The following is a 26,858-nucleotide window of genomic DNA, read 5'->3' on the forward strand; positions in this document are numbered from 1 at the left end:
GCATGGGACCTAATGAGCTGCCTCTCAAGGACAAAGTGAGGCCAGTGAAGCAGACCAATCTGGAGGCATATTGTTATTTTTTATTTTTCTTTGGACTTTCACCTTGTGCAAATTTAGTGTGGCAGGGGTTGACATTATCCCACAGGTCTGGAACGGTCAGTGTTTTCAAAGTAAGTACTGAACACGGAAGATTGTCCCATTCAGTTAGTTTCTCTGTCTGGGTCATGCAAAATGCTGGGCCCATCCCACGTCGATATTGTACATAAAATGCATTTTCCAGAAAAAACGTGTACTTAACATAATTCCTGAAGTGTACACTGAAAAAAACCTGACGTTTATCCTGATAAAGTGCTTTTAAGTCAAATGAGATGAGGTTAGTTCAGATGAGATTAGATAGGTCTTTATTGTTCTCCGAAGGGAAAATGCAGGTATTGCAGAACATTAATGCATTACAACATGGAGAAAAGTAAAAAAGAATTGCAATCAGTTAGAATAAATATATATATATAATATTTCCCCTTCTGGTTACTTTGCACAGACCACACCTGTCTTCCAACTCCAGTACCTTTCTGTGTCTCCTCCCCTGTTCTGTGTGTATGTGTGTGTGTGTGTGTGTGCGCGGCATCAGCTCCATGCCGCACCTGGTGCTACAATCAGAACATCAGCCTCAAGTAGTTCAAGGACCCTGGCTCTCTTCCCAGATTGTTTCGTCAGCTCAGTGGAAGTCTGAATCTCAGCTGCTCTGTGGTATTTTTCTTTTTCTTTCTACTTTTGAATCTACATTCTCATTTATGCCCTGTGCCTCTCCCTGCTCGGCCGTCATGGGTCAGCTCTTGGCTCCAGTACAACCTGGACTATGGGCCTTCACTACATACCAGGTGACATTAGATGACATAATTTAAAAAAGGGTTCCACTCACTCATATTAATCCCAACCAGGATTTCCTAAATCGAACTAAGACCCTGTAGTTCTTCTACTCTACTAACTGTCTCATGGGAGAAGTTGCAGAAGGTTTCAATGTGCAACCAAACTGCATATCAGCCAGATATTACAAGCTGCACGTTTACAAGGTCATGTCGCGTAGCTCTGTGACCCCCCAGCAAACCCCCTCTTCTCTCCGAAGCCACATATTTCCACAGTGACTCTCATAAAAGCTGAAAAACCAAACTAGCATTGCACAGAGAATAAAGTAGGGGATTTATAATTAAATATGTCACATGTGAACAGCCGAGTCAGTCTAAATGCATACATTTGCAGTTCCCCAGTATACGGGCAGTAGAACACAAAATGACAGTTCAAGATGCCACTAACGACAAAACTGCCTTAGATGAGCACGTATTTTCCTTACAATGAGACTCCAACGGAAACATTTGGACAGTTGCTGCTTCCCTGGGGATTCAGAATGGTCAACCTTCAGCAGCGGGGAGCAATCTGCGCCCCCCCCCCCCCCCCCCCCACAGTGCGTGAAACGTTTTGGAGCATCTGCCCTTGAGTGCTCCAAGGCTCAAGTGCCCTTGAATTTCATATTATCTCTAAAGAGGAAGGGAGAAATGTTAAGTATTCAGAAACTCACTGTCACTACAGTTCTGCCACCATTTGGAACATACCTCATTCCTCCCTCCGCCACCTTTTACGCAAACCTGAACTTGGGTTGAGGTTCCTCTCCTGTTACGCACCGCGGCTCACGCTCCCTCCTCCCCGGCCCAGCGTCCACCGCACCCCTTCCCCGCTCCTCCCCCTCCTCCTCCTCCTCCTCCTCCTCTGCAGCAGCTCTAACCGAGCTGTAACGGGACACTTTCAGGGCACACAAGGCTTCACCCGCCGCATCATCTCCGGTACGTTCAGACTATCTCCCCCGGCGCCTGGGATGCAGACGCCGCAGAGGCATCGTCGTGTCGCCGCATGTGGCGCGTTGAAACGGCCGTTGACACCCTGATTTCGGGTTGAATGATCGGAGGCACCGCGGGGCGCCAAGGGGGAGTTCGTGCCGATCCGGACCGGCCGTCCGGAGATGAGTGCCGGGCTCGCGATGGTAAGATGCACTTCACAAGTTCCACCGATGCTCGCGGGAGGTTTTGCGTGTAGCTCGAGATCTGCGGAGAAGTTCCAATGCTGTCACAATACTTATAACGAGGGATGCTGCTGTCCTTTTTTTTATCTTGTCAGCACGGCAACACGGTAAGAAAGTCCAATTGTCTCCAGAACCGGTGTATTCGATTTAGGTTTAACTCTATTAATGAATCAAAGTTTTTCCTAATATTAAATTATTGGTAATGTAACAAAATGGTTGTTGTTGTATTGCTTTTTTTCTCTCCACGAAATCAGCGAAACATGGTTATTAGAATCTAATCTAAGTAAAAATGTCTTGCTATTAGACATAAATAGTCTCGGGACTGTACTGTGTGTGTGTGTGTGTGTGTGTGTGTGTGTCTGTGTGTGTGTGTGTGTGTGTGTTTGCGATAGAGGAGATATGGTGTTAGTTGCATCGATGCAACCCAATCCATATGAGACACATAGGATCCTGTTAACCTGTTAAATAATATAAGCTTAATGCCTGAAACAAGATTTGACTTGACTTTTGCATGTGCTTCAATTTGCATACAGCATAACTTTCATTTTAGCTCACAAGTGCCGTTATTATATTTACAGTAGGCTCTACTCATCTTGCAAAAATTCATCATCCACAGCCTAAATAAAATTAAAAGAAAAAAAAGTTTGCTTTCCGCATCCTCCCTGTCTGTTCTGTCCACTTCGTGTCGAGCAGAGCCGATAACACCAGCGTGCCACCCGAAAATACCTCTTTTAATGAACTTTCCACCAAGAAAAAACTGCCGCATTCGCAAGGAATACAAATCGATTAATAAGTTATTCATCGTGCCCCCTTTCCCCTGTGATGTGGAAATGAATCGTGAACAGAAGTGATTTATTGGTTGCACCAATACAGGATCCTGTCTTCCTGTATCTGAATTAGTGCTCCATGTTGGTTCTGCCTCTTTGCTTTAAAGTGTCTCTACAGTCCAGTCCTGCATTCAATAAGCTTGTAGGCACTCTAGATAGACACTGAGCCGAATTAGCTCAGTAGAAAATGATACCTATGCTGACAGTGATCAATATATGTAGTGCTACTGTGTTTCTGACAAAGGCAGCGGCACCGTGCTCCTCGGGGATGTGAGTCAGGTCCAGTCACAGTGACAGATGAGTGCTGTATGTGTGCCCGTGTTATGTGTTTTAAAAAATGGATTAGAATTGCCCTCAGGATTGTGGCTCATTAAAATGCGGTGGCATGCGTAGAAAAATATATCATAGCTTTTATATTCACAACAAAAGATGACAGGAGAAAAGTACAGGGCAGAACATCTAGTCTCTTGGGATAATTCCAGCTGTTTCAAGCTCGCCATTGTCCTTTCATCGTTTTCCCATCACAGGACTCAATCCTAAAACCGTCCTCCATTTAGGCCTTGGATCTCAGAGTGAATGTAATTTTCCATTTGCGTAAAAAATAAATGCAAACGCGCTGCTCAAAACACACCTTCAAAGATGAAGAGTGTTGCAGTGATGTTGGGATGGACCTTTTTTCATGCACACATGTTCTACTGTCAAAGTAGCAACGGCACAAGTGTGATTGATTTGCATTGACAATGGCAAACTGGAATGCAGCTCGGGCTTTTCCTGCAATGACCTTCAAAAAAGCTCTTTAAAAGGGCCGTTGACGAGCTTTTCCCCTGTGACAGCTGGTTTTCATGCGTGCGATTAGGTAACTCAAGGACAAAAGACACAATTGTAAGTTAGTCACAGTTACAAATAATGTGATAACAATACCCAGTTTGGAAATCAACCACAACTATTTCAGGGTTTGATACACAACAAGCCATTCTGGGCAACTGCAGTGCTTTACTGTGCCAGTACGTTCCATGGCAATTATATTGCCAAGAAAAACATTTCTGCGCTTCAGTGTCTGTTGATAAGACCGCTGCCCATCTAGTGTTCTTTTCCTACTTGCTCATTGGTTTTTCTGCGCACTTACTACAGCATAAACCATCCGGGCTGGATGCTTATTGGATGTTGATGTGAGTGTAAGTTAATTTGCTCTCTGATCAAGTCTCGCGCTGACCACACTGACGGGCCGTTTATAGCTGCAGAGCTGATGCGCTCGTCTGTCTTGTTTCGCACTGGAAGGAAGACGAAGGATGCAGTCTCGCAGAGGCCTGCTCTCTGTCTCCTCTCTCTCACCTTTTTTCTGTCTTCTCGCATCTCCCGACTGGTCTTTGTCCATGTCTTTCTCTGTTATGTGTAACCTGCATTCATCGCACTCAATACTAGCTGCTTTCTGACAGAATCTATTTCTCTCTCAGTGCCTGCAAGATGCCACCTCGGCTCAAGGCCCTCCCTAATCCTGCCTGGGCGACCCAGAGGACCCCCCTCAGTCCCAGGACACCTCATGACTCATCCAGTTCATCCTCTCTAGCTATAAGACGCTGATCAATTCAAGCAACTCTCTCTTGGGTTTTCCTTTCTCCCTCTCGTCTGATGCTGAATCCTGACCCACCAACTGAGTCTATCATGGACGTCTGACGGAGCCGCCAAGACTCGTCCACATAAAGAAATGTCAATAGGAATTCTGATACTCCTCGTTTCTCTTCTCCCTGGGTTTTTCAAGTTGTTAGTTGGCAGCCAAGACCATAGCTTGTCAAACACTGAGAAATAACTTCTTGTTATGAGGGACGCTGGGGCCCAAAAGACTGCAAGATACGGCCATTTTTATGCTCCGGTTGTGTGCAGTAGACCCGGGCTGCGGCCGGAAAGTTGTTCTGGTTTACAAGATTTAACATAAGTTTTTGGAGGCTGAGACAGAGAAGAAAAAGAAATTGACGCACTACAGGTTCCTTCTGCCTTTTGTTACTTGATCTGCGCTGCCCAGTGCGGAGCGGCGAGCTTTCCAGATGCTGCCATGCCCATCATCAGCAACGCCAACCATGACTTCAGCAACCTGTCCGTCAGCGACGACAGCAGCCTGGACCACATCTTCACGGAAATACCCGAGACGGCGACCATCAAGGTATGAATAAGATGTGAATATGTCTCTAAAAGAAGAGAGATGAAGGAATTGCACATCCATTGATGCTTTTTTATCATTCTCTCTCCAGGGCGTGTACTACCAGAGGGCTCAGCTCATCCGTCGACCAGAGGACTTGGTGTCCATTGACCACGCGCTACTGGCGGTGATAAATGTCGGGGGAAACCGCTACACCTTCCCCTGGAGCACTCTGGAGCAGTTCCCCCTGACAAGACTCGGCCGCCTGTGTGGCTGCCGATCGGCCGAGGACATCGCCCGGGTCTGCGACGACTATGACGAAGCGCAAAAGGAGTTCTTCTTCGACCGCTCGCCCTCGGCCTTCAGGGTCATACTCAACTTCCTGGCCGCGGGGAAACTGCGCCTGCTGAGGGAGATGTGCGTCCTCTCCCTGCACGACGAGCTGACCTACTGGGGGGTGGAGATAACGTACATGGAGCGCTGCTGCAAGCGGAAGATGTACACTCGCATCGAGGAGGTGAACGAGCTGGAGAGGCGCGAGGAGGAGTGCAGGCAGAGGAACGCCATGCAGCGCGTGCCGGTGGAGGAGACGAGGTACAGAAAGGTGATGAACTGGCTGAGAGATATGGTGGAGAATCCGCAGTCTGGCTTACCAGGGAAGATCTTTGCCTGCCTGTCCGTGATCATGGTTGCGGTGACTGTCATCAGCTTGTGCATCAGCACCATGCCAGACCTCAGAGAAGAAGAGGACCGGGTGAGTGAACCAGGATGTTGGAATGTCGTGAGCCCCGAACTAAATAAATCCATTATAATACCTAAAGTTAAATTGTTGGTACGAACACATCTTGTGCGCGTTTCAGAGTGATGCAGCAAAAAGTCAGGCTTCAAAACTCAAATATAACAACTCCCTGTCACACCTTCTTAAACTCAAGGGATGCTGTGTGTGTGTGTGTGTGTGTCCAGTGATCTGTGTCTACCCATAACAGCGTGGGATACTGAAGCCGGAGCTACTCACTGAGGCCTGTCCAGTGTCTGTCAGTAAATACTAGGGAATAATGAAATGAGCCTACTTTATCTCACACAAACTGTGCACGCGCAGAAGTGTGTGTATCGGTAGATACACTCACAGTCGCACGCATTTGTACACGTAAAATGAACTCATCCACTGAAACTGATACGGCTTTCTCTGAATTTCGCACACATTTAGTCTTGAGTGTGCTGTTGAAACTACATTAAAGTCTTACTGCAGCTTATCCTCAGTTCATTTATGCATTTCTCATTACATTTAGGTTTTTACCTTCAGGCGCATATTCTATGTTTATGGTTACCCACCTTACTTGCAATGCGTCTTTAAATAATAAATCGTATATGTAAACGCATCCTTTGCAAAGACCGCTGCCAGACAACGTTGCACATATGCTCAACAGCTGTGGAGAAGTCGCCATCTGCAGCGCCCCTGTATCAATTCTCAGACGAGCAGTCACAGACAGCCAGAGCATCGTGTGCATGAGGGTGTGATACTGTAGAATTTAGGGGAAGTGGAAGAGGAGAGCGCCGGTCGCAGAATGCTTGATGAGCTGAGAAAGCTCGGCCAGGACGAGTCCCGCAGTCGCTTACTGTCATACAGACACAGACAGACGGACGGGATTGGATAGAATCCCGTCCGTCTGATTCACCGTGGGCTGTAAAACCTGCACGGGTCAGCAGAAGCAGAGACACAGGGGTTATTGACAAGATATTGGACTTCACCGCTTGTAAATGCCTGAGGTAAACAGAGTAGCAGCGGTGGAGGTGTCCTCAGAGGCCCCGGAGCACCCGCACCAACTGCTCGCACGCCCAACCTTTGCCGTAGTTGTACTGTATTGATTCCTCATGACTGATCTGTTGTTTGTATGCTGTCCAACGTCAACATGCCTTGTTATAAAATGATGGGTTGCGAGGAAAACTTTGACACGGCACTGTAGAAGTACGCGGACGGGCAGAGAGAACGGAGATCTTTGGGAGGTTTTAAGATTGTAATTTTACCCACAGGGAGGAAGCTGACACACGGTATAAAGTTTCCCCGTCACGTCTTCAGCGAACTTATGTTTGTGCCTGCGGAGAGTCTCACTCTTGCTTTTTCTTTGTATGGTTCTGAGGACATTGTGGGCTGTAAGGATATTTTAGGTTGCGTAATCCGCACAAAAGGCGACAGATCCATCTGCTTTTCTCTCCACGCGCTGCCCTCCGTCCGTCCGGCCCGCTCAGTGCAGCCGTCATCTTTAATTCACGGGGCTCTGGTGTTTGTCTCCTTCTCCGGTCTGCCAGGCGCTGCAGCGGGCCAACATTCCTCCGTGCAGCCGCCATCCATCCTGCTCTTCTGTTTCGCTCGTTGTTGGGTGACGACTGTGAAACTAGTGACAGAATGAGTGGAAGGTGAAGGAAGATAACAGAAACGGGATACATGTCTGAGAGAGGGAGCAGTCGAAGCGGAGAGAGAATTAAAAAGGGAGGCCGGATTAGTGTGAGATTCTAGCCGGGTGAAAATCAACAGATAAACAGTGCTTCATTTGCCCCTCTTCCCCCTCCCTTCTGTTTATATATATATATATATATATATATATATATATATATGTGTGATACGTTACTGCCAGTGCTCAGTTGATCCCTTCTATCAAACAATATATCACTATGGAGTAAATGCTTGAGGAAGGGCATTTATCTTACAAATCTGTTTCAAGACCCCTGATAATAACTAATCCGTCAAAATCTCCTTCTCCTGCTGTGTGTGTGTAGCTCTCCACTGAGTAAGTGCCCTGCTCTTTATGTAAAATCTCTCCATATGATTATAGAGCCACTGTTATTCCATCCTGCAGTGTATAGTTGCAACATTCTCCTGACTTTCAGAAACGCAAATAGATGAATGAATTAAATATTGATACATATTTAAGTAGTCAAAACAGAAGCGTCTTTTGAGACCAGGCAAGAAAAAGTTCAACGGCCTGTGAAATATTTGAATATTATGTTTTCTGTTATTATGGACATCTGTGCACCTTTTAGACCACTTCAGAGTGAGGAAGTGGACAAAATTTGCGGTTTCACCAAATGTAGAAACCTTTTACCAAACAGCTCTGTTGGTGGGATTATATGGGTATCATTGTAGCAAACACTAAGGAATGTCTTCCAATATATACTTGCCGTTCACTGCTTTTATTGGGGGTAAAATAAAAAAACTCATCGTCCGTTGTTCATGAGACATATTTCCACTATTTGACTACATTCCTAACTGAGCACTGACCGTCCTAATCTGTGGCAGGAGAGCAACCGTGTTTAGATTGGAAGGAACAGGGTGTATGCAGCTTTTAAATCTCTCTTGAAAGAGCGCTTTTCTCAGAACACACTGATGACCTTCCCGAGTTTACATTTCATGCCTGTTCAAATGTCAAAACTCCACCACCACACACAGAGAGAGAGAGCGCCTTTCCTTCTTGCTAATCTTTCCGCAAAGCAACAATCTTTCTCTCTTCATTCATTTCTATGCAATTTTCCAAACACAACATCAAAGGCCTTTTCACTCTCAGCAAGTGACACTCGGATACATGCATTCATTATTCTGACAGAGTATTTTCAGACAGCCTCATCAGAATTGCTCTCCTTCTCCTTATTCAGTTGTATTCCGGCCCGGGGGAGTCACTGAAGTGGCCGCTTTATGTCCTTAATGCCGTGAATTGGAAAGGATTTGCTGTCCAATAATCACGTCACAGGGCATCAATCACAGGAATCTGGCAAGGGAGGGACAGAGAGAGTGATGGAGTGAGATCCAGCCAAGTAGCAGACTGCACGATTTCCGCTTCAGACTGTGGGTTTGAAACGTTTTCTGATTGACTTAATATCTTCTTCTCAAGCAGAAACTTGTCAATAGTCTTATTGAACCATTGACACTGTCGGAGCAAGTGAGTATCGATACGGCGAAAAGTTGTGTGGGATTTCTTCTTCTGGTAAGCGTGAGATGAGGATAATGTGTCTTATGACGTGTGCGGCTAAGATACGGTGATTCTTCAGGTACGACGTAGGGAGGAAAGAGAGGAGTCTGTGTCATTGAGAAGGAGTGTCAGATAACGAGAAAACACAGTGGGAGGTAAACACTTCACCAGCCGCCGAGCCTCCTTTTGTCTCCTTCCTACACTCCTCGCTCCTCCCTGAGCAGCTGTATCACCCGGGCCCATGAGGAAGACGGGGCACGCATAAGACAGAGCTGTTAGGGCTCGACCAGCCAGAGAGTCGCACACCTGACGCCGCTCTGCTCATCGCCACAGCTGCAGCTCGTCAGCTCATCCCACAGGGAGGTTAAGAAGCAGATCTGCCAGTGGCTCGCTGTGAGTTCGTGCTCTGTGTTTCCCCAGAGAGGGTTGATTGTTCTTCCCCTGTGCTCCTCTTGGAAACCCTTCCGGAATTCCCTACGCAGAGTTTTTGTTTTCCCTGTGAGTATCGTGTGAGTTTTCATTTTTTGATTGGACTAAGAGCGCCCACGGACTAGAGAAGTTTTTGGAGTTGCCTTTTTTTTTTGTTTGTTTCTCGTATTTGGTTATTTTGTGAAATAAACTACGCCGTTTTCCGGCTAAACCTAAGCTGTGTCTGGTGTCGTGCACTTGAGGTCAGAGACAATCCATAACAGTACGAACTCACCATGATGACCCCAGCCGACACAGACCGTGGCAGTTTAGAAGCTGCCCTGGATAGACAGCTTCAGCTGACGGACAATCATACTCACCAGCTGGAGGCGGCCGCCATTGCCGTGCAGAACCTCCAGGTCCAGGTCCAGCCCCTTCAAGCTTCGGTGGAGAGCCTGACTCAGCATCAGGTGGCGTCGGCGGCCCAGCAAGCCGAGATTCTAATACAGCTACGGGCATTGACGGCGGCTCTCACCACCCAGCCGCCGAACCAGCCTCCGCCGGTGAGGGCAGTGATCCCGCCCCCGGGGGATCCCCTCCCAAGTAGCCCTGCGGAACCTGCCTCGTTACCCTGGGAACCCTGCCTTTCCAGCCCACACCCGTTCGGGGGTGACTTCGAGACTTGTGCCACCTTCATAATGCAGTGTGAGTTGGTGTTTACTCACCAACCCAGCCGCTACACCTCCGACGCTGCCCGAGTCGCATATGTGACGAACCTGCTTACCGGCCGGGCCGCCCAGTGGGCTGCCGCTTCCTGGTCCATGGGTGCCAGTTTCCGTCACTCCTACAGGGAGTTCGTGGCCGAGCTCCGCAAGATGTTCCACCATCCAGTAAGGGGTAAGGACCCCGGCGCCCGGTTGGCCAGCATCCAACAAGGCAGCGGCTCGGTGGCGGACTACTCAGTGGATTTTAGACTGGCCGCTGCAGAAAGCGGGTGGAACGACCCAGCCCTTCGGGTTGCCTTCCGAAGGGGACTCTGCGAGGCAGTGAAGGACCAGCTAGCTACACGGGAGGAGCCCGCCTCCCTCGACGACCTCGTCAGTCTCGCCATCCGCATCGATGGACGCCTTAATGAGAGAAGGCGGGAGCGAGTTCCCCGGGGACCCCTCCCTATCCCCCACATCTTCAGCACACGGGAGAGGAACCCGGTCGCCCATTCGACTTCCCCCAGTCCCGTCCGGCCTTCCACGTCACAGACAGCGACCGAGGAGGAGCCCATGCAGCTGGGACGCACGCGCATCAGCCCAGCCGAACGGGAGGCCCGATTCAGGGGAGGGCTGTGTCTCTACTGTGGCCAGAAGGGGCATCGCATCAGCGGCTGTCCCACACGGCCAAAAGATTAGGCTCACCAGGACCCCGGGAGATCCTAGTGAGCCGCCTTTCGTGTTCCCGTAGTCCTGCATCACCTAACCGGCGGGTTAGCGTCACCCTGGCTTGGGCAGATCAACGGATTACGGTAGGGGCCCTCCTCGATTCAGGGGCGGATGACTGTTTCCTGGATTTGGGTTTCGCTGTCCAGGCTAACATTCCACTGAGGACACTGGAGAAGCCTTTAGAGGCCTTTGCACTGGACGACCGTCATCTAGCCCGCATCACCCAATGCTCCCACCCAGTCTCCCTCACTGTGGCGGGTAACCATGTAGAGACCCGCCAATTCTACCTCATCCAGTCCCCGTTGGCCCCAGTGATTCTCGGGTACCCCTGGTTCGTGCAGCACGAGCCACACATTGCCTGGTCCTCTGGGACGATTCTGGAGTGGAGCGCCTCCTGTCACGCCCGGTGCCTCCAGGCAGCTCCAAGTCCGTCACCCCGCCCGACTCCCCGTGCCCCCTCCCCGGACCTTTCCGCTGTCCCTCGGGAATATCATGATCTGGGAGAGGTTTTTAGCAAGTCTCGGGCTCAGTCTCTCCCTCCACATAGGCCATACGACTGTGCAATCGACCTCCGCCCAGGGGCCCCCCTTCCCAGCAGTCGGTTGTACAGCCTGTCCATTCCTGAAAAGGCCGCCATGGATGATTACATCTCGGAGTCAGTGGCAGCAGGGCTCATTCGGCCTTCATCCTCACCGGTGGCAGCGGGGTTCTTCTTTGTGAAGAAGAAGGATGGGGGTCTCCGACCCTGCATTGACTATCGCCAACTAAATGACATTACGGTCAAGAACCGGTACCCCCTCCCCCTCATGAGCTCCACCCTCGAGCCCCTGACCCAGGCTGCCATCTTTTCCAAGCTGGATCTCCGGAGCGCCTACCACCTGGTCCGGATCAGAGAGGGGGACGAGTGGAAGACCGCCTTCAAGACACCCCGAGGTCATTACGAATACCGCGTAATGCCATTCGGCCTTACCAACGCCCCGGGGGTTTTTCAGGCACTCATGAACGATGTGCTCCGCGACATGCTGGATGAGTTCGTGGTTGTGTACCTCGATGACATCCTGGTGTTCTCCAGGACTCTCGAGGAGCATGTCCAGCACGTTCGTCGGGTGCTCAAGCGTCTCCTCCAGAACAGACTCTTTGTCAAGGCTGAGAAGTGCCGTTTCCACTCCGCCTCTGTCGACTACTTGGGTTTCATTGTGGAGAGAGGGCAGACGCGGGCCGACCCCCGCAAGATCCAGGCGGTGGTAGACTGGCCGAGCCCTACGTCGCGAAAGAAGTTGCAGAGCTTTCTGGGATTTGCTAACTTCTACAGAAGGTTCATACGGAACTACAGCGTCGTGGCAGAACCCCTCACCAGGCTGACCTCCTCTTCCCAGCCATTCATCTGGTCCCCGGCCGCCGACGCCGCTTTTCGGTCACTCAAGAGGAGGTTCACTAGCGCCCCAGTGCTGCTCCATCCCGACCCAAAGCGACAGTTCATTGTTGAGGTGGACGCCTCGGACACCGGGCTGGGGGCAGTCCTTTCCCAACGGGCGGTGGGAGATCAGAAGGTGCACCCCTGCGCGTTCTTCTCCCGGCGTTTTCTTCCCGCGGAGATGAACTACGACATCGGTAATCGGGAGTTGCTGGCAGTAGTAGCTGCTCTGGGGGAGTGGCGCCATTGGCTGGAGGGGGCAGAGCAGCCATTTACCATTTGGACAGACCACAAGAACCTGACATTCATCCGGGCGGCCAGGCGTCTCAATGGGCGACAGGCTCGTTGGGCCGGTTTCCTCAGTCGGTTCAATTTCTCCCTGACCTATCGTCCCGGTTCCCGCAACATCAAAGCGGATGCCCTGTCCCGACTACACCAGGGGGGGGGACTGGCCACCGAGGAGGCGGCACCCATCGTCCCCGAGACCCGGGTGATCGGCATGGTGGCCTGGGGCATCGAGACTGTCGTGAGGGGGGCGCTGCGCTCCCACCCTGCACCGAGTGGCGTACCCCCACGTAGGCTTTTCGTCCCGGAATCTGTCAGGCCCCGGGTACTTCAGTGGGGCCACGCCAGCCAGTTTGCCTGTCATCCCGGGGTCCACCGCACCTTCACCTTCCTAGCTCGACGTTTCTGGTGGCCCACAATGAGGAACGAGGTGAGGGACTTTGTGTTGGCCTGCCCCGTTTGTGCCCGCAGCAAGGCCTCTCACCAGGCACCTGCCGGGCTGCTGCAACCCCTCCCTGTTCCTACCCGTCCCTGGTCCCACGTGGCCTTGGACTTTGTGTCTGGATTACCGGCCTCCCAGGGTAGGACGGTGATATTAACAATAGTAGATCGGTTCAGTAAGGGGGTGCACCTGGTGGCCCTCCCCAAACTCCCTTCGGCGTCAGAGACGGCGGACCTCCTGATGAGCCATGTGTTCCGGCTCCATGGCCTCCCCCAGGATGTGCTCTCGGACAGAGGACCTCAGTTCATATCCCAGGTATGGCGGGCATTCTTCAAGGGGTTGGGCGCCTCTGTCAGTCTCTCTTCTGGTTATCACCCACAGACTAACGGGCAGACGGAGAGGATGAACCAGTGTGTGGAGACGGCACTCCGCTGTGTGGCTGCCAGGAACCCGTCCTCCTGGAGTCGGTTCCTCCCATGGGTTGAGTACTCGATTAACTCCCTTGTCAGCTCTGCCACAGGTCTCTCCCCTTTCGAGGTGTCGCTGGGGTACCAGCCACCGCTGTTTTCGGCACAACAACCTGAGGTGGCAGTTCCGTCGGTACAGACTCATCTGGACAGATGTCGTCGCATCTGGGGAGTCGCCAGAGCCGCTCTACTCCAAGCGGCTGAACGTAGTAGCCGGGGGGCCAACCGTCGCCGGAACCCAGCGCCAACATACCACCCCGGGCAGAGAGTTTGGCTGTCCGCCAAGGATCTTCCCCTGCAGTCAACCGCCAGGAAGCTGGACCCCCGTTTCGTGGGCCCCTTTGAGGTCACGAAGGTGCTCAGTCCTGCCGCAGTGAAGCTGAAACTACCGGCTTCTATGCGGATCCATCCTGTGTTCCACGTATCAAGGATTAAGCCCGTCGCCTGCAGTCCTCTGATGCCTCCTGCCCCGGACCCACCTCCACCCACAATCGTGGATGGGCACCCTCAGTGGAGGGTTCGCCGACTGTTGGACGTTCGGCGTCGGGGGCGAGGGTACCAGTTCCTGGTGGACTGGAAGGGCTATGGCCCGGAGGACCGTAGCTGGGTATCTCGCCGGCTCATCATGGACCCGGGGCTTCTGACCGCCTTTTATCGAGCCCATCCCGAGAAGCCTGGCAAGTCGCCGGGTGGCTCCCTTGGAGGGGGGGGTAGTGTTAGGGCTCGACCAGCCAGAGAGTCGCACACCTGACGCCGCTCTGCTCATCGCCACAGCTGCAGCTCGTCAGCTCATCCCACAGGGAGGTTAAGAAGCAGATCTGCCAGTGGCTCGCTGTGAGTTCGTGCTCTGTGTTTCCCCAGAGAGGGTTGATTGTTCTTCCCCTGTGCTCCTCTTGGAAACCCTTCCGGAATTCCCTACGCAGAGTTTTTGTTTTCCCTGTGAGTATCGTGTGAGTTTTCATTTTTTGATTGGACTAAGAGCGCCCACGGACTAGAGAAGTTTTTGGAGTTGCCTTTTTTTTTTGTTTGTTTCTCGTATTTGGTTATTTTGTGAAATAAACTACGCCGTTTTCCGGCTAAACCTAAGCTGTGTCTGGTGTCGTGCACTTGGGGTCAGAGACAATCCATAACAAGAGCACTCTTATTCCCAGGACGTGCACATGTATCCTTGGCTTTCTTTAGAACAAAGTAATACTTCATATTATTTTAAAAATGCAGCCAAAAAAACCATCCATTGTCAAATTACTATAAAATGACTCAACACGTGCTGTAGCGTTAAGGAGGCACGAGGAAAACATGTTTCCCTTGTCAAGAGCAAACTGTCATAAAAAAAATACAACCAAGCGCTGTTGGCAATGGAGATCATCAGTAAAAAAAAAAGATTTGTTTGCCAAAGCTGAACAAATGAATACATTGCTCGCCAAAGGGTCGCTCTTCATCATGACGGTTTAATTCAGCGATCTCAACAAGCTGCAAAAATAACCGTTGTTGTGGTTACTTACTTCCATAATCCCACAGCACACACTGGCTTGCAGAGGCTCCAGAGGAGGCAATAAGTCGGAGTAGCATGCACCCTTTTTACATTGCAAAATGTAATGCTAATGATATTAAGTCCGTTTTTGCATTAGTGTGTGTGTGTGATCGCACTGAGTCTGTCAGGCGACCTTTCATGCTCGTCGTGTTAAACGTAGACACAGTGGCGGAATGTGAATGTTACACCCTTCAACAGTAAAGGTTAGTCCGTCGTAATATGGTCTCCAGACCAGAATGGTAACCGTCACTGTTGTTGGTGTCTGACTTGTGAGGAAAACAATGTGTGATCTGCCCGCTGTTGTCACAGTCTGTAGTTGTCTAGTGAGGAGGGAAACCAAGAAAGTTTCATCATCTGTATGTGACCTACACTATTTGGATTAAAAAAAGGAGATATTTTGCTATGATTGCCTGCTTGTCATATCTCCAAAAGCCAGAAACAGCCAGTTTGTGATTTTATCTCTCATTTCGCACCAATGTCCAGCTCCAATGAGAATCATTTTGAAAAGATCAAAGTGTTGGCTGTGATAAAATCTCGGTCTGTACCCCTCCTGCCTCTGAACTGTGCAGAATTGCATTATGTGAATCAACAAAGCCAGTTTCCAAATGTATTGTCCCCGAGGGGGAGTTGTGATTCGGTATCAAACATTTGTGACTGGCCGGACATGAAAGCATGAATGAATTTACGCTGCCGCTCAAAGCAACACAGCCGGCGGTCCGATGTGCAATTATACGCCATCATGAACTCGGCTTTGGCATAACACAATTACATAAATCTATTTTCTTCATGGCACATAAGTATATCTAAGGGAATTCAATTCCATACCTGAGATGTGAAACAAACAATAGGCGGTTTCAAAGAACAGTAGGGCTTAAAGTGACTCATACTGTGTGTGTGTGTGTGTGTGTGTGTGTGTGTGTGTGTGCGTGTACTCTTTTTGTCTTTTTTATACACAGTCCGATTTTTACACCTGCTGAGCCGCAGAGACAAAGGACCGTCATCAATCACGAGCCTTGTTGGAGTGTGTAACAACAGGGGCACAAAATTAAGAATCAATTAAGAAGCCGAGTATCATGTGCCACATTTTTTTACCTCCCCCTCATAACTCAAAACTCTATTATACAAACACTGAAGGAGCCTAAATGGGTGTCCGAGTCTGTAAGCGTTGTTGGCTCAGCGTGGTGGGACTGATGCTGGCAGCGAGTCAGAGCCGCTACGAGTCAAAGGAAGCAAATGAGACTTGAGGCTCGCCGAGGGCTGGAGAGAGAGAGAGAGAGTAGAGGAAAGAGGAAGGAGAACCACAACAAATCAGATGCAGAAAAGGAGAGACGGGGTGGTAAACAAAATGATGTAGTCATAATTCCTCACACACCTACATAGTTGGAGGGAGCTGAGCTAATTGCAGATGACTTTTTCATCAGAACTGAGATAATGTGAAATAAATTCAAGAAAAAAAAAACTTTCAAATTCCGCTCACGTTTCAGCTGTACAGCAGCGATATAATGTCAAGCACCTTCAAACCACCTGAGGGTCTGAATATTTGTGTGATTGAACTATGCTAATAAGGAAACTTCATTAAAGCACTTTCCTGTGGGAATGCACGTGCACTAATAATTAGTAGGCTTGTGCCTTTCCTACGTACTGTTGTTGTAACGCTGGCTGTTGGGCCGTATCGTGTGCAGCAGATTCCATTCCTATTGCAGCCTGCATCTGTTTATAAGCTGTATTCTTTTTGTGTGATCTCTGAGCGGGATTATGGGAGAGAACAGCTAAGTAGGAGGTGTCTATCCTGACCGTGTCAGGATGGGATGGTGCAGCGTAACTCAGCACAGAGGACTGCAGCTCAATGGAGAAGGCGCTCTTATGTCTGGATGTTTAAGCACTGGAGATTGTTGAAAGATTTCGGCATAGTGATTTCACAGTTGGCAGAAGGGTTTTTCAGTTGTTTGACAAATTAACATTCCATTCTAATCCAGATATTCACGATTTGTCCTTTTATTAAAGTTACTGTATTCTTCCTCATATGTTGATCTTAACCGTTTTATGATCTTAAAAAAGAAGAAATTTGTTGAGCAGTTGTAGCAGTGTCATAAATGTCAAGCAACCCTTCATAATTTTGCAGTAATGCCAAAAAAACAAGTGTAAGATAAGTTATTAACAAGGTCTACAAAAGGTGTTCCCTCATAAGGACTGAAGGCTCTGGTCTTCTGATTGTGTGCCTGTTTCAGAGGCCCTAATAATTCTCACCAGACCAAAGACGCATAGTTAGTATGAACGTCCGGCAAAGAATGGTTGCAGGGTTCTGGGCCTCTTTGGATGAGTCTTTTGACTTTTTCCAAAAATATTTATCTTTTGTAAAGAAGTTTATTCGATATAGAAGTGTACATGGCCCCTTTTTTTAACTCTCCGGTTCTTTCAAGACCTCTTGAGAATGGCCACATTTCTCGGGTCATCCAAAGTTTTTAGTATAATTTAGCTCTCCCACCAATCCCAGTGAAATGTTTATTTTATAAATGCTGATGCAGGTCAATATTCTCAAGCACAGCAAGCACCGTTGCAGAAAATAACCAGACAACCTAACAAGCAATGGAAGACTAATTGGTGATAAGGAGCAGCAACGACTCAGGGCCGATTAACAATGAATCCCAAGTGAGAAGGACATGAGCGCACACTGAGGACACCTATTGGACAGGTGAAGAATGACAAGCAGGCACAGAGAAACCGCTTTGGCTTATGCAAAAGACCAAAAAACAACAACATGAAATTCCACCATCATCCTGTATTCTATTAAGGTTATTTCGCAAACATTAGGTGTTCACACTTGCACAGTCGGCCTTACTGATCACTGCAGCACATTGGAGTCTTATTTTGCCTGCAATTAATATGAAACACGCCCTCCTCACTGCAGCCCCACCCCGGTGGCAAACACACCCTTTGCAACGTGCCTCTGCATTGCTACGTGCATCCTGCAGACCCAGCAGCCGATGGGTGTGTGTGTATGTATTTCAAATGTTCTGATATGCTTATTAATCCAAAACATCGTTCCCTGTTGTAATAGCAAATTGCTATTGCACCTCTATCTTGAATTTGACGCACACTGCTTGAGAATAGTGGATTAACAATGTACATAACATACCGTATGCTTCATTTGAATTGTACAGTATGTGTGTGTAATTTATGCAATATTTAGTTTTTGAGTTCTGAACAATGTACACCCTTTATTGTCATCCGACATGGGATTGAACAATCCTGGGAGAGAGACCCTCTCAAGCTGGAAAGCGTGTGTGTGTGTGTGTGTGTGTGGGTGTGCAGCATCCTGACAGAGAAGTGAGACTTATGGTGTGTGAAGGAAACCCTCTGCTTCAGACCGTCAGCTCATCTTCCTCTCATCAACTGATCTTGTAATCCCTTTCTTCTGAATCCTTCCACGCCTCTTAGCCCACTATTCCTCCTCCAACGCCGGTCCGCGCGCTCTCTCTATTCCATCACCCCGTCCTCCTAACCATTGTTTGGCCATTTGGACCGTGCAGCCTGTACAGCAGCCTCATACGTAGATTGATCTGTTCCACACTACGTTCAGAGCATCGAGTCACTAGAGTCCGTGTACGCTGCGTGGCGGGATATTTGTAGCTCTTAATTGATGACGCACGTCAAAGGTTCTTGCAAATAATTAAACTCAATTTACAACCACATGAAACAATTATGGCTTTTGCCATTTCGAAACTGTATTAATAACCATGTAGTCATGTTATGAATAACATAAATATCTCCTAAATATCCCCTAAATTAATTAGTAATCAAATTATTAAAGTATTAATGAATATTCACATGACTTACATTTAGAATACAAAGGCTCAGAGTGATTCATGAGGTATCCATCAAATTTGTATGAATGAGAAAAAGACGAAAGTGTTATTGGTGTCTGTCACAATCTGATGGCTGTATTGATTATTATTTGGCTGAAAACAATAGTTTGAAAAGCCCTTATTTAAATTGTTAGGTCATGCAAGTTCTAAAAATGCACTAATTGCCAAAGCCTACAGACATTCGCTGGACTGAGAGGCGGTGTGAAAGGAAGTGCTAGTGCACTTGCTCTATGCGCCCCATGATGTGCCAAATCCGCCTATTTTAAAATGAAGGCTCGTCAGAAGCAAAACTTTTTTTTTTCCAGCGATGTTGCAGTGTTTTTTTTTATTACAATGTGAAAGAGCTGCTGTAACTCAAGCTGATTTTTTGGGGGGTGAATTAAAGTGTACATGTAAACTAAAATATGCGCAAATATAGTCTTTCTTACATCTATAGATATTATAGTCCAACCATAATGACTTGTTCCTACTGTATTTGCTCAATTTATGTTTGTATGACTTTGTTTTGCGCAAATAATTAACCGTTTTCAGAACATGCAGTTGGTTTATGGATTTTGTGAAAGCTGTAGAAGAGTATAAAAGAGTATAACATTTTCATTAAATAAACGTTTATGAATAGTGCCTATTTATAACACTATATTTGTTAATGGGGTTGCCCCCGCTATTGGGGATGCTCACTTTAAGGAAGTAATGTCCAACCTGTGCGTGCCGTTAGCTTTCAGGTTACTGGAGACCGGCCTGATGATGGATGGAGGTGTCACATGATACAACACCTTTAGTAACCCATGACTTGTGAACACATGACTCGATGTGCAGTATTTCAGAGAAGGCCAGCGGTGGACCTTCTAACCACACACGCTTTCTTTCTGTGTTTCTTTCTGTCTGTCCTCCTTTTCTTTAAAAGTCAGTGCAAGGTCAGTACAGCAGCATCAAGAAATAATGTTCAACGTTGCAACAAAATCTGTTCACGGTCTGGTGAACGATGGAGATGATTGATGGGCAGAGTCTTTTCTTTTGTGCCCAAACCCGAGGATCGGGTTGGATCGCAATGGGGGGGGGCTTTTTCTACCTGATTGCGAAAGAAGAGCTTTGTCGAGTTGGAGACATGCTGTGACAAAGGCAGGGATTTAAATTAAAGTTAGAATGAGTGTCCAGTCCCAAGGACAATAACCATATTTGAAACAGTACGACCACTTGAAAAGTGGTTAGATAAGCACACATCCACATGTCTCTGTTTCCAGTGTGACAGCTGCATATAGAAGCATCCTAATTACCTAAAGACAGTGTCCCCTTAAGGTACTTTTAAGGTGTCACAGCCCCCATGGGGCCCACACTGTCACTAAATAATTTCCGTGATTGAACAATATACATTTTTTGTAAAATCAGATAAATTACTTATACAGGATTTCCAACTGATTCAGCAGCAGAAACAGTTATATAAATGACATATATATGCTGATATCAGCTTGAAAATGGAGAAAGTCAAAGTCACAGCTGGATATTCATCAAACCGTGGTCGCAGCTGTGATTTAGTGTACATTCAAGTAACTTGGCGAAGGGTCAGATTGAACAAGTTTGCCTTCAGGCCTTTCTGCTATAGGAGTGAGTTTTAATGCATCCGTCCATGCGTGCATGCGTCCACATTTAGACACGCTAACACAATCAACCTCAAAGACAATTGACCCCACTGACAACATGAAACAGAGACGTTGCCTCCCACAAGTCTCATCAACAAATTCCATCCCTCACAAACCGTTAAACCGCAAACAGTCATTCCTGAAATTAATTTCTCCTTTTAGTGCCACAGTGCCTCCCACACGAGACCGGAAATAAACCCATGATTGCTTTGTCCACGGTGCTTAAATCTGTCCAGAAGTTAATTGCCTTTTTGTTTTAAGCTCCTCCCACTGCCACAACCTCCTTTTGCTAATTAGCGTGAACACAAACCTCCACCTGCACGACCACGAGCTCGACCTCGTTGCCAATTTTCACTTTGCTTTTTGAACCGACCGTCGGTGTGAGCTACATCTCCTGGTTGCATCCAAGTATCCACGGTAATTATCGTCAATAAAAGTGTCAAAGCGAGGATTTGAAAAGCTTTTGTCGACGTTTTCGAATTTGCATTTGCATTCGTGCCCGTCCCGAGAACGCGCCGTGCAATAACTCCACTCCCGCCACGGCCTTTGTCTTAATATGACATTGAGATGTGTTAGTGCGGACAGTAACGTGAAAGCCCAGACAGCAGCTGGGTGAACAGTGTCGGCGCTGAAATGAGCTGTCACAGACTTTAGTTCGGGTGCGAGTCGTACAAGGGAGATAAGGTCGGGGAGATAGTGGCAATTGTGGCAGGTTGTGTGCGTTCCAGTGTGTGTATCCACGTGTAGAAGAGGTAAGCTGTAACAAATGTCCTATGAAGCCGAGACTGAGAACGGTGTCACAGAGCCCTGATGGGCCTGATGTCAGCGCGAGATACAGGCTTAGGGGATGAAGTGATGGATACAGGTCAGACAGGCAACCGGAGATGTGAAGAGTAATGGTTTACTCAAACAGCGCACTTGCAGTTCCACTCAGCTTTATTTTGAGACATTTTTAGCTCATTTGTTCTGCATTTATAAAGGTCGTCGGCAGGTGCAGCGGGAGCTATTTTTAGTTTAAAAGCCTTGATAAACCCTCTTGGTACTACAGATAAAGTAAACATGTAGATGCTAAACAGCCAGATATTTGTATCCGGAGTCATTTGATGCCAAAACAAACAAAAAAAAGAGTTAGAAGGAGAGTGAACTTTAATTTTACGTTCATATGTCTGCTGTTCACTCACTCCTAAGGAATGCTATTGTGGCTTTGTCTCTGTTGAATTCTCTAAAATGCAACTTAATTAAGTGAAAACAAGTCAAATTTTTGTGAAGCAATTTGTGGCTTATGAAGCAGCACAAAACATGCCAATACAATTCTGAAAAAACATTTTGTGAAATTTAGATGATGTCAAAACTAAGTTAAAGCACTGACATAAGTCTGCTTTTATTTGATTTTCAGCTACTAAGCAATTAAAACACTTTGATTTCACCGTGGGTGGGCTTTAAAATAAGGACGTAAACAAAGAATGTGTTATTAGGACAGACAACAACACTTTGGGTCACAAACACTGGTCTGGAACACCACAGTCTCCTTTCTTAAATCTTTACACTTCTGCAATGCATCTGTCCTGGGAATGAGGGCGGGATTCTCCCGCCACCTTTGCCATACTTTGGATTTCCTGATCTGGATCTGAGCTGCAGTTGTCATGTGAACAGTACAGCGTGGCGATGTGACCGGACCTTCTGGTTCCCAATGTGGTTGCATTAGTTGAGGTTGCGCAGTTAAATAATTGATTACACATTCATACTGACAAAAGATTGCTGCTGCTCCAGATGCGTTGGGGTGCGGCGCAGTAGATGACTCCATCCCATTGTAACGTTGTGCCGTAGGCGAGAACTAGGTGGATGAAGTTTTGATCGCTTGTTGGGAGGGTTTCTTGTACGCTCTGTTTTATTGAGGTCAATAAAACCCGTCATTTATTGCTGACATTCAACTCGTTGAGTCTGCAGTGCCTCAAATCAGATTCTGAAGTTCAAAAGCTGTGTACATGAGCAACTGTTCGCCAGCATTCTGCCATATCAACTATATATAGCGTGATAATCCTTCTTGATTGCAGCTTGTAGTAACTGATCAAATTTGAAGGGGACACAAGGTGAAAGAGGCTGTGTAAAAATACGGTTGGACATTTTGAAAAAACAGCAAGTACGCTATATAAAATGTTCAATGCTCAACGTTGCTAGTTATTTTACTACAAAAGATAGCTGGCATCACTAAAGTTAAATTTAGCGATGAAGTTGTCAGGATGTCCAGGCTTCGCTCCAAAGCCACGCTCCCAAAGTCAGCACTATGAACGTGAACAACAACAAACCTGGCTATTGTTGGTAATCACAGGCAGGCAGGAAGACTCACTGGTGCCTCGTCCAGTCGTTTCATCATTGCTCAATGAACAGTACAGTATTATTTATCTATTGCCGTCCGGATGTAGCAAGAATATGATTCTGCAACAGACGACCAACCCCTTCCTGTAATGGCCTATAACGATTTGGCAGTAAAGCATTAAAAAGATGCATTTAGAGTGAATGGAGGTAAATAGCACTGCATATATTGTAAAACTCCCTATGCATAAAATGAGTCAGTGAGGACGCCAGTGATAAGTGAGAGCGCGTGTGAAGGCTGCACGATGCTTAGAGGAAAAGTGGAGGGAGCTGTGTTTCACATGTAGAGGAACTCTGAAAGATTGAAGGAATTAAAGCAGAAAGAGGCTGGTGTGCGAGGCGAACAGAGAATGAAGGATGAGAGCGCGGCCGTCCAGAGAGGGTCATGGACCACGAGACCGAATGACTGATGAGAAGGTGGAGACAGAGGCAGAGAAAAGAAATGGGGGCAGAGAGAAAGAGAGCAGATGGGTAAAAGGGAGGGAAAGCAAATTAGGGACACAGTGACAAAGAACAGTGAGAAAAGACGACTTATGGGCTGAGAAAGGATAGAGATGACATCAGTTTTATTAATATTAGTGCTGGGCAAAGTTGAAAAAATGTAATCAATTAATCGCATAATTTTTCTGTGATTAACATCGATTAACAACGTCATGCGCACAATTAAATAAGTAATTTAGGGTAGTGCATTGCACAGTTTTATTGAAAAGTTTGCAGAACAACAAGTTAACATACAGTATATAAATCTGTTTTCTCTTTTGTGTCTTTTATTAGGGAACAGCATGTTCAGTTTATGTTCAGTAGTAAGAGTCCCTGTTACAGTGAGGTAAGGTGGTCTAACCCCAAAAAAGTACACAACTGGAATTTCATTTTTAACATCCACTTTTTTAATCCATTCCTCTAGTTCTCCCGTTCACGTGTTTGTTTGTTTTTCTAGATTTAAAATACTAATTTTAAGGTCATTGTTCATGGAAATGCACTGTGAAGTATTATGTATTATTCAGGAGTTGTTGCAGAAAAAGGGGAAGTTATATCTTCACGACTTCAAAACTCAATAATATATCCAGTGATTGAAGATACTTTCTGCAGAGGGACTAAGATCAGGGGGCTAATTAATAATAAAATTGAAAGTGATAGATCGCTGTTAACGGCTTCTATGCTCCCAAATCTCTGTCTTCAAACAGCGTTTTTTAATATCTCATTGTGTTTCCTTGATACTGTAGTTAGAGAGCATGCGGACCTGACTGCTTGAGTATCACATTCACATTAATCTTTGTAACCTGCCCTAATAAAAATAATTGATCATTAACTATCAATGCTGCCGCAGTGGCTTTAGCTTCCTGAGTGACTGGACCTCATGATTTACGAATGATTACCAAGGATGATTATCTGACCTCAGGATTTTTGTCTCCTCTCCATCCGCCCCCCACCATCTGTCTTGCTCCCTGTCAAACTCCTGCTCCTCTCATTCTCGATCTCTCTGTAACTCTCTTGCTCCCCCAACCTCTCGCCTTCCCCCTCTACCTCAGGGCGAGTGTTCATCTAAGTGCTACAACATGTTCATCATAGAGACCGTGTGTGTGGCCTGGTTCTCCCTGGAGTTCCTCCTGCGGTTTGTTCAGGCCCCCAGCAAGCTGGAGTTCCTCCGCGGGCCGCTCAACATCATCGACGCCATGGCCATCCTTCCCTACTACGTCTCCCTGGTGGTGTCGGAGGACGACCCGTCCTTGGAGCACGAGAAGCCAGGAGGAGGTAAGGGCTACTTGGACAAGCTGGGCCTCGTGTTGAGGATTCTGCGGGCGCTGAGGATTCTCTACGTCATGCGGCTGGCTCGCCACTCTCTCGGCCTGCAGACTCTCGGGCTGACGGTAAGGCGCAGCACCCGGGAGTTCGGCCTCCTCTTGCTCTTCCTCTGCGTGGCCGTCACGCTCTTCTCCCCGCTGGTCCACCTGGCCGAGAGCGAGCTCACGGGCACCCACGACTTCAGCAGCATCCCGGCCTCCTACTGGTGGGCGATCATCTCCATGACGACCGTGGGCTACGGCGACATGGTGCCCAGGTCCATTCCGGGACAGGTTGTAGCGCTGAGCAGTATCCTCAGCGGGATCCTCATCATGGCCTTCCCTGCTACCTCCATCTTCCACATGTTCTCCCGGTCCTACCAAGAGCTCAAGATGGAGCATGACAGGTTGTTCAAAGAGGAGTGCGCGGCGGCTGCGGCTGCTGCCGCCGCTGCCTCTGGGGAGCTGCAGGAGGCGGGAGGCGTAGAAGGGGGGGAGAACTCGGCTCCACCCGGGCTGGGATTACGTCTAGACAAGGATAGTGTGCACTCACTGGAGTCTCTTTCTCTGTTAGGGAAAGGTGGCGACGCTGCAGGAAATAACAACCACAACCTGCCGCCGGCAGCTTTCTGAACAGTACCGACTGACCTAAACCCGAACAAGAAGACACGAGTCCACTCTGTGTTGCATACAACTGTACTGCACTGCATACAACTGTACTGCAAACGACTATTGCTTCACCTCCCATAAGGTTGTGAGGGCACGGATTTAAGGAAGATTGAACAGACAGCCTCTCTTTTGCCCTGCATAGAATAAGTGTGCACACTGTAGACTGCACAGAAACGGAAAGACTTTAAACCCTTTAACTTGGACAGTTCAGTGTGTCTGACCAGAAAGCCTCTGCAGCATTATTAGTAATTAGCTGCTTCCATAAACATGCAATATTCAATCCAAAGTTGCTTTTCCTTCCACTGTGAAAATACTTATAAGCCCGACTGCAACTTTAAGTTTTATTTTACTTTTTAATATATTGCCTACAGAATGAGTTGAAAATGTGTCTCATACTTAATCATTTTCTTTCATAAATTCAAAGAAGTGCTCCTCTTCGAAGCTTGAAGCCATGTCCTGAGGATAGATACAAAGAAACTGATGGCCATATATGTAAACCGTCTATATCTTTCTGATATATGTTTGAATGCCCGAACTCAAAGACTCTCTGTCGCAAACTCAAGGTAGGCGGTGTGAAAATACTTACTATGGTGCAGGTGTTTTTTTTGCTTATTTTTAATCGAGTCGACGATGAGGTGAGAGGACCGAGGGAGAGACGGTGTGTTTGTGTTGGAGAGCGAGAGGGTGTGCGAGCAAGAGAGGATGAGCAGTAACAACCATGACGTGTACTTTGCAACGCTCCAAATAAAAGCTCTCCAAGTAATCTGAGAGAAATCCATTTTCTGGGCTGCAGTTTTTTGGATTGTTCTGAGTATGAGTCTTAATTCCTTGGCACGTCAGGATGCTCAATCAGAGTCCGGCCGCTGAATATTTGTGAGAGAAGAGACCGAAACAGCTGTCCGAGCCAAAGGCAAAGATAACAGATGACAACTCCCTCTTACATCACCTCCTTGTTTCCCTGTGCACAGTTACACTCTGGCACCACAAACCTACAAATAAAAGCTCAGACGTCACGTTAAAAAAAAAACAATCCTCTCATCCTTTCTATCCTGGGGTGGACTCCAAAAGGGGTGGTGTCATGCTCCCTTTTCTGAGAAGAGTGGTCAGCAGCCTGGGGTCCAAGAAGGACGTGGAGGCATGCAGGGGACATGCCAGATGTGGATTTAATCTAGATTAAAGTTGGGATTAAAGGCCCGTAAACAAATGGGTTGCCGCCTGAAACTTAACTCCGTCCAGTTGCTTCTGAATTTGAGTTTGAGTTTCTTTTTCTCTCCCCAGGATCCCAGGGACTCCAGTGCAGTCAGGTTTGACATTATGTGGTATTTCTCTCCCGGATGGCATCTCATTTCATAGCTTGAGTGAGATTTATGGGTGAAGTGGAATTTGCAATTGGCGATAACTTTGCATGATGAGTTATGATGGATCACAGAGACTGAGGCTATTATCCATCTGTACCCTTCACGGCTTGAGAGACATCAATATCACCACCAACAGTATATATTTTTTCACTGAACCGATTAAAACTCTAAAAAGGGTTATGGGCGTGCATCCTAATGAG

The 26,858-nt window shown here is 47.6% G+C and overlaps 1 protein-coding gene across 1 annotated transcript; it reads left to right on the forward strand.

The window, feature by feature from the left end:
- The first annotated feature begins 1,572 nt into the window (after nt 1–1,572).
- Nucleotides 1,573–26,079, forward strand: LOC120809617 (voltage-gated potassium channel regulatory subunit KCNG4). Its single transcript, XM_040163559.2, has 4 exons — nt 1,573–2,032; nt 4,353–5,056; nt 5,145–5,786; nt 24,380–26,079. The coding sequence occupies exons 2-4, from the start codon at nt 4,949–4,951 to the stop codon at nt 25,262–25,264; spliced, it is 1,635 nt and encodes a 544-aa protein (XP_040019493.2). The 5' UTR covers nt 1,573–2,032; nt 4,353–4,948; the 3' UTR covers nt 25,265–26,079.
- Nucleotides 26,080–26,858: the final 779 nt, after the last annotated feature.

The sequence above is a fragment of the Gasterosteus aculeatus genome, chromosome X, assembly GCF_964276395.1.
Source record: "Gasterosteus aculeatus chromosome X, fGasAcu3.hap1.1, whole genome shotgun sequence".
NCBI lineage: Eukaryota > Metazoa > Chordata > Actinopteri > Perciformes > Gasterosteidae > Gasterosteus > Gasterosteus aculeatus.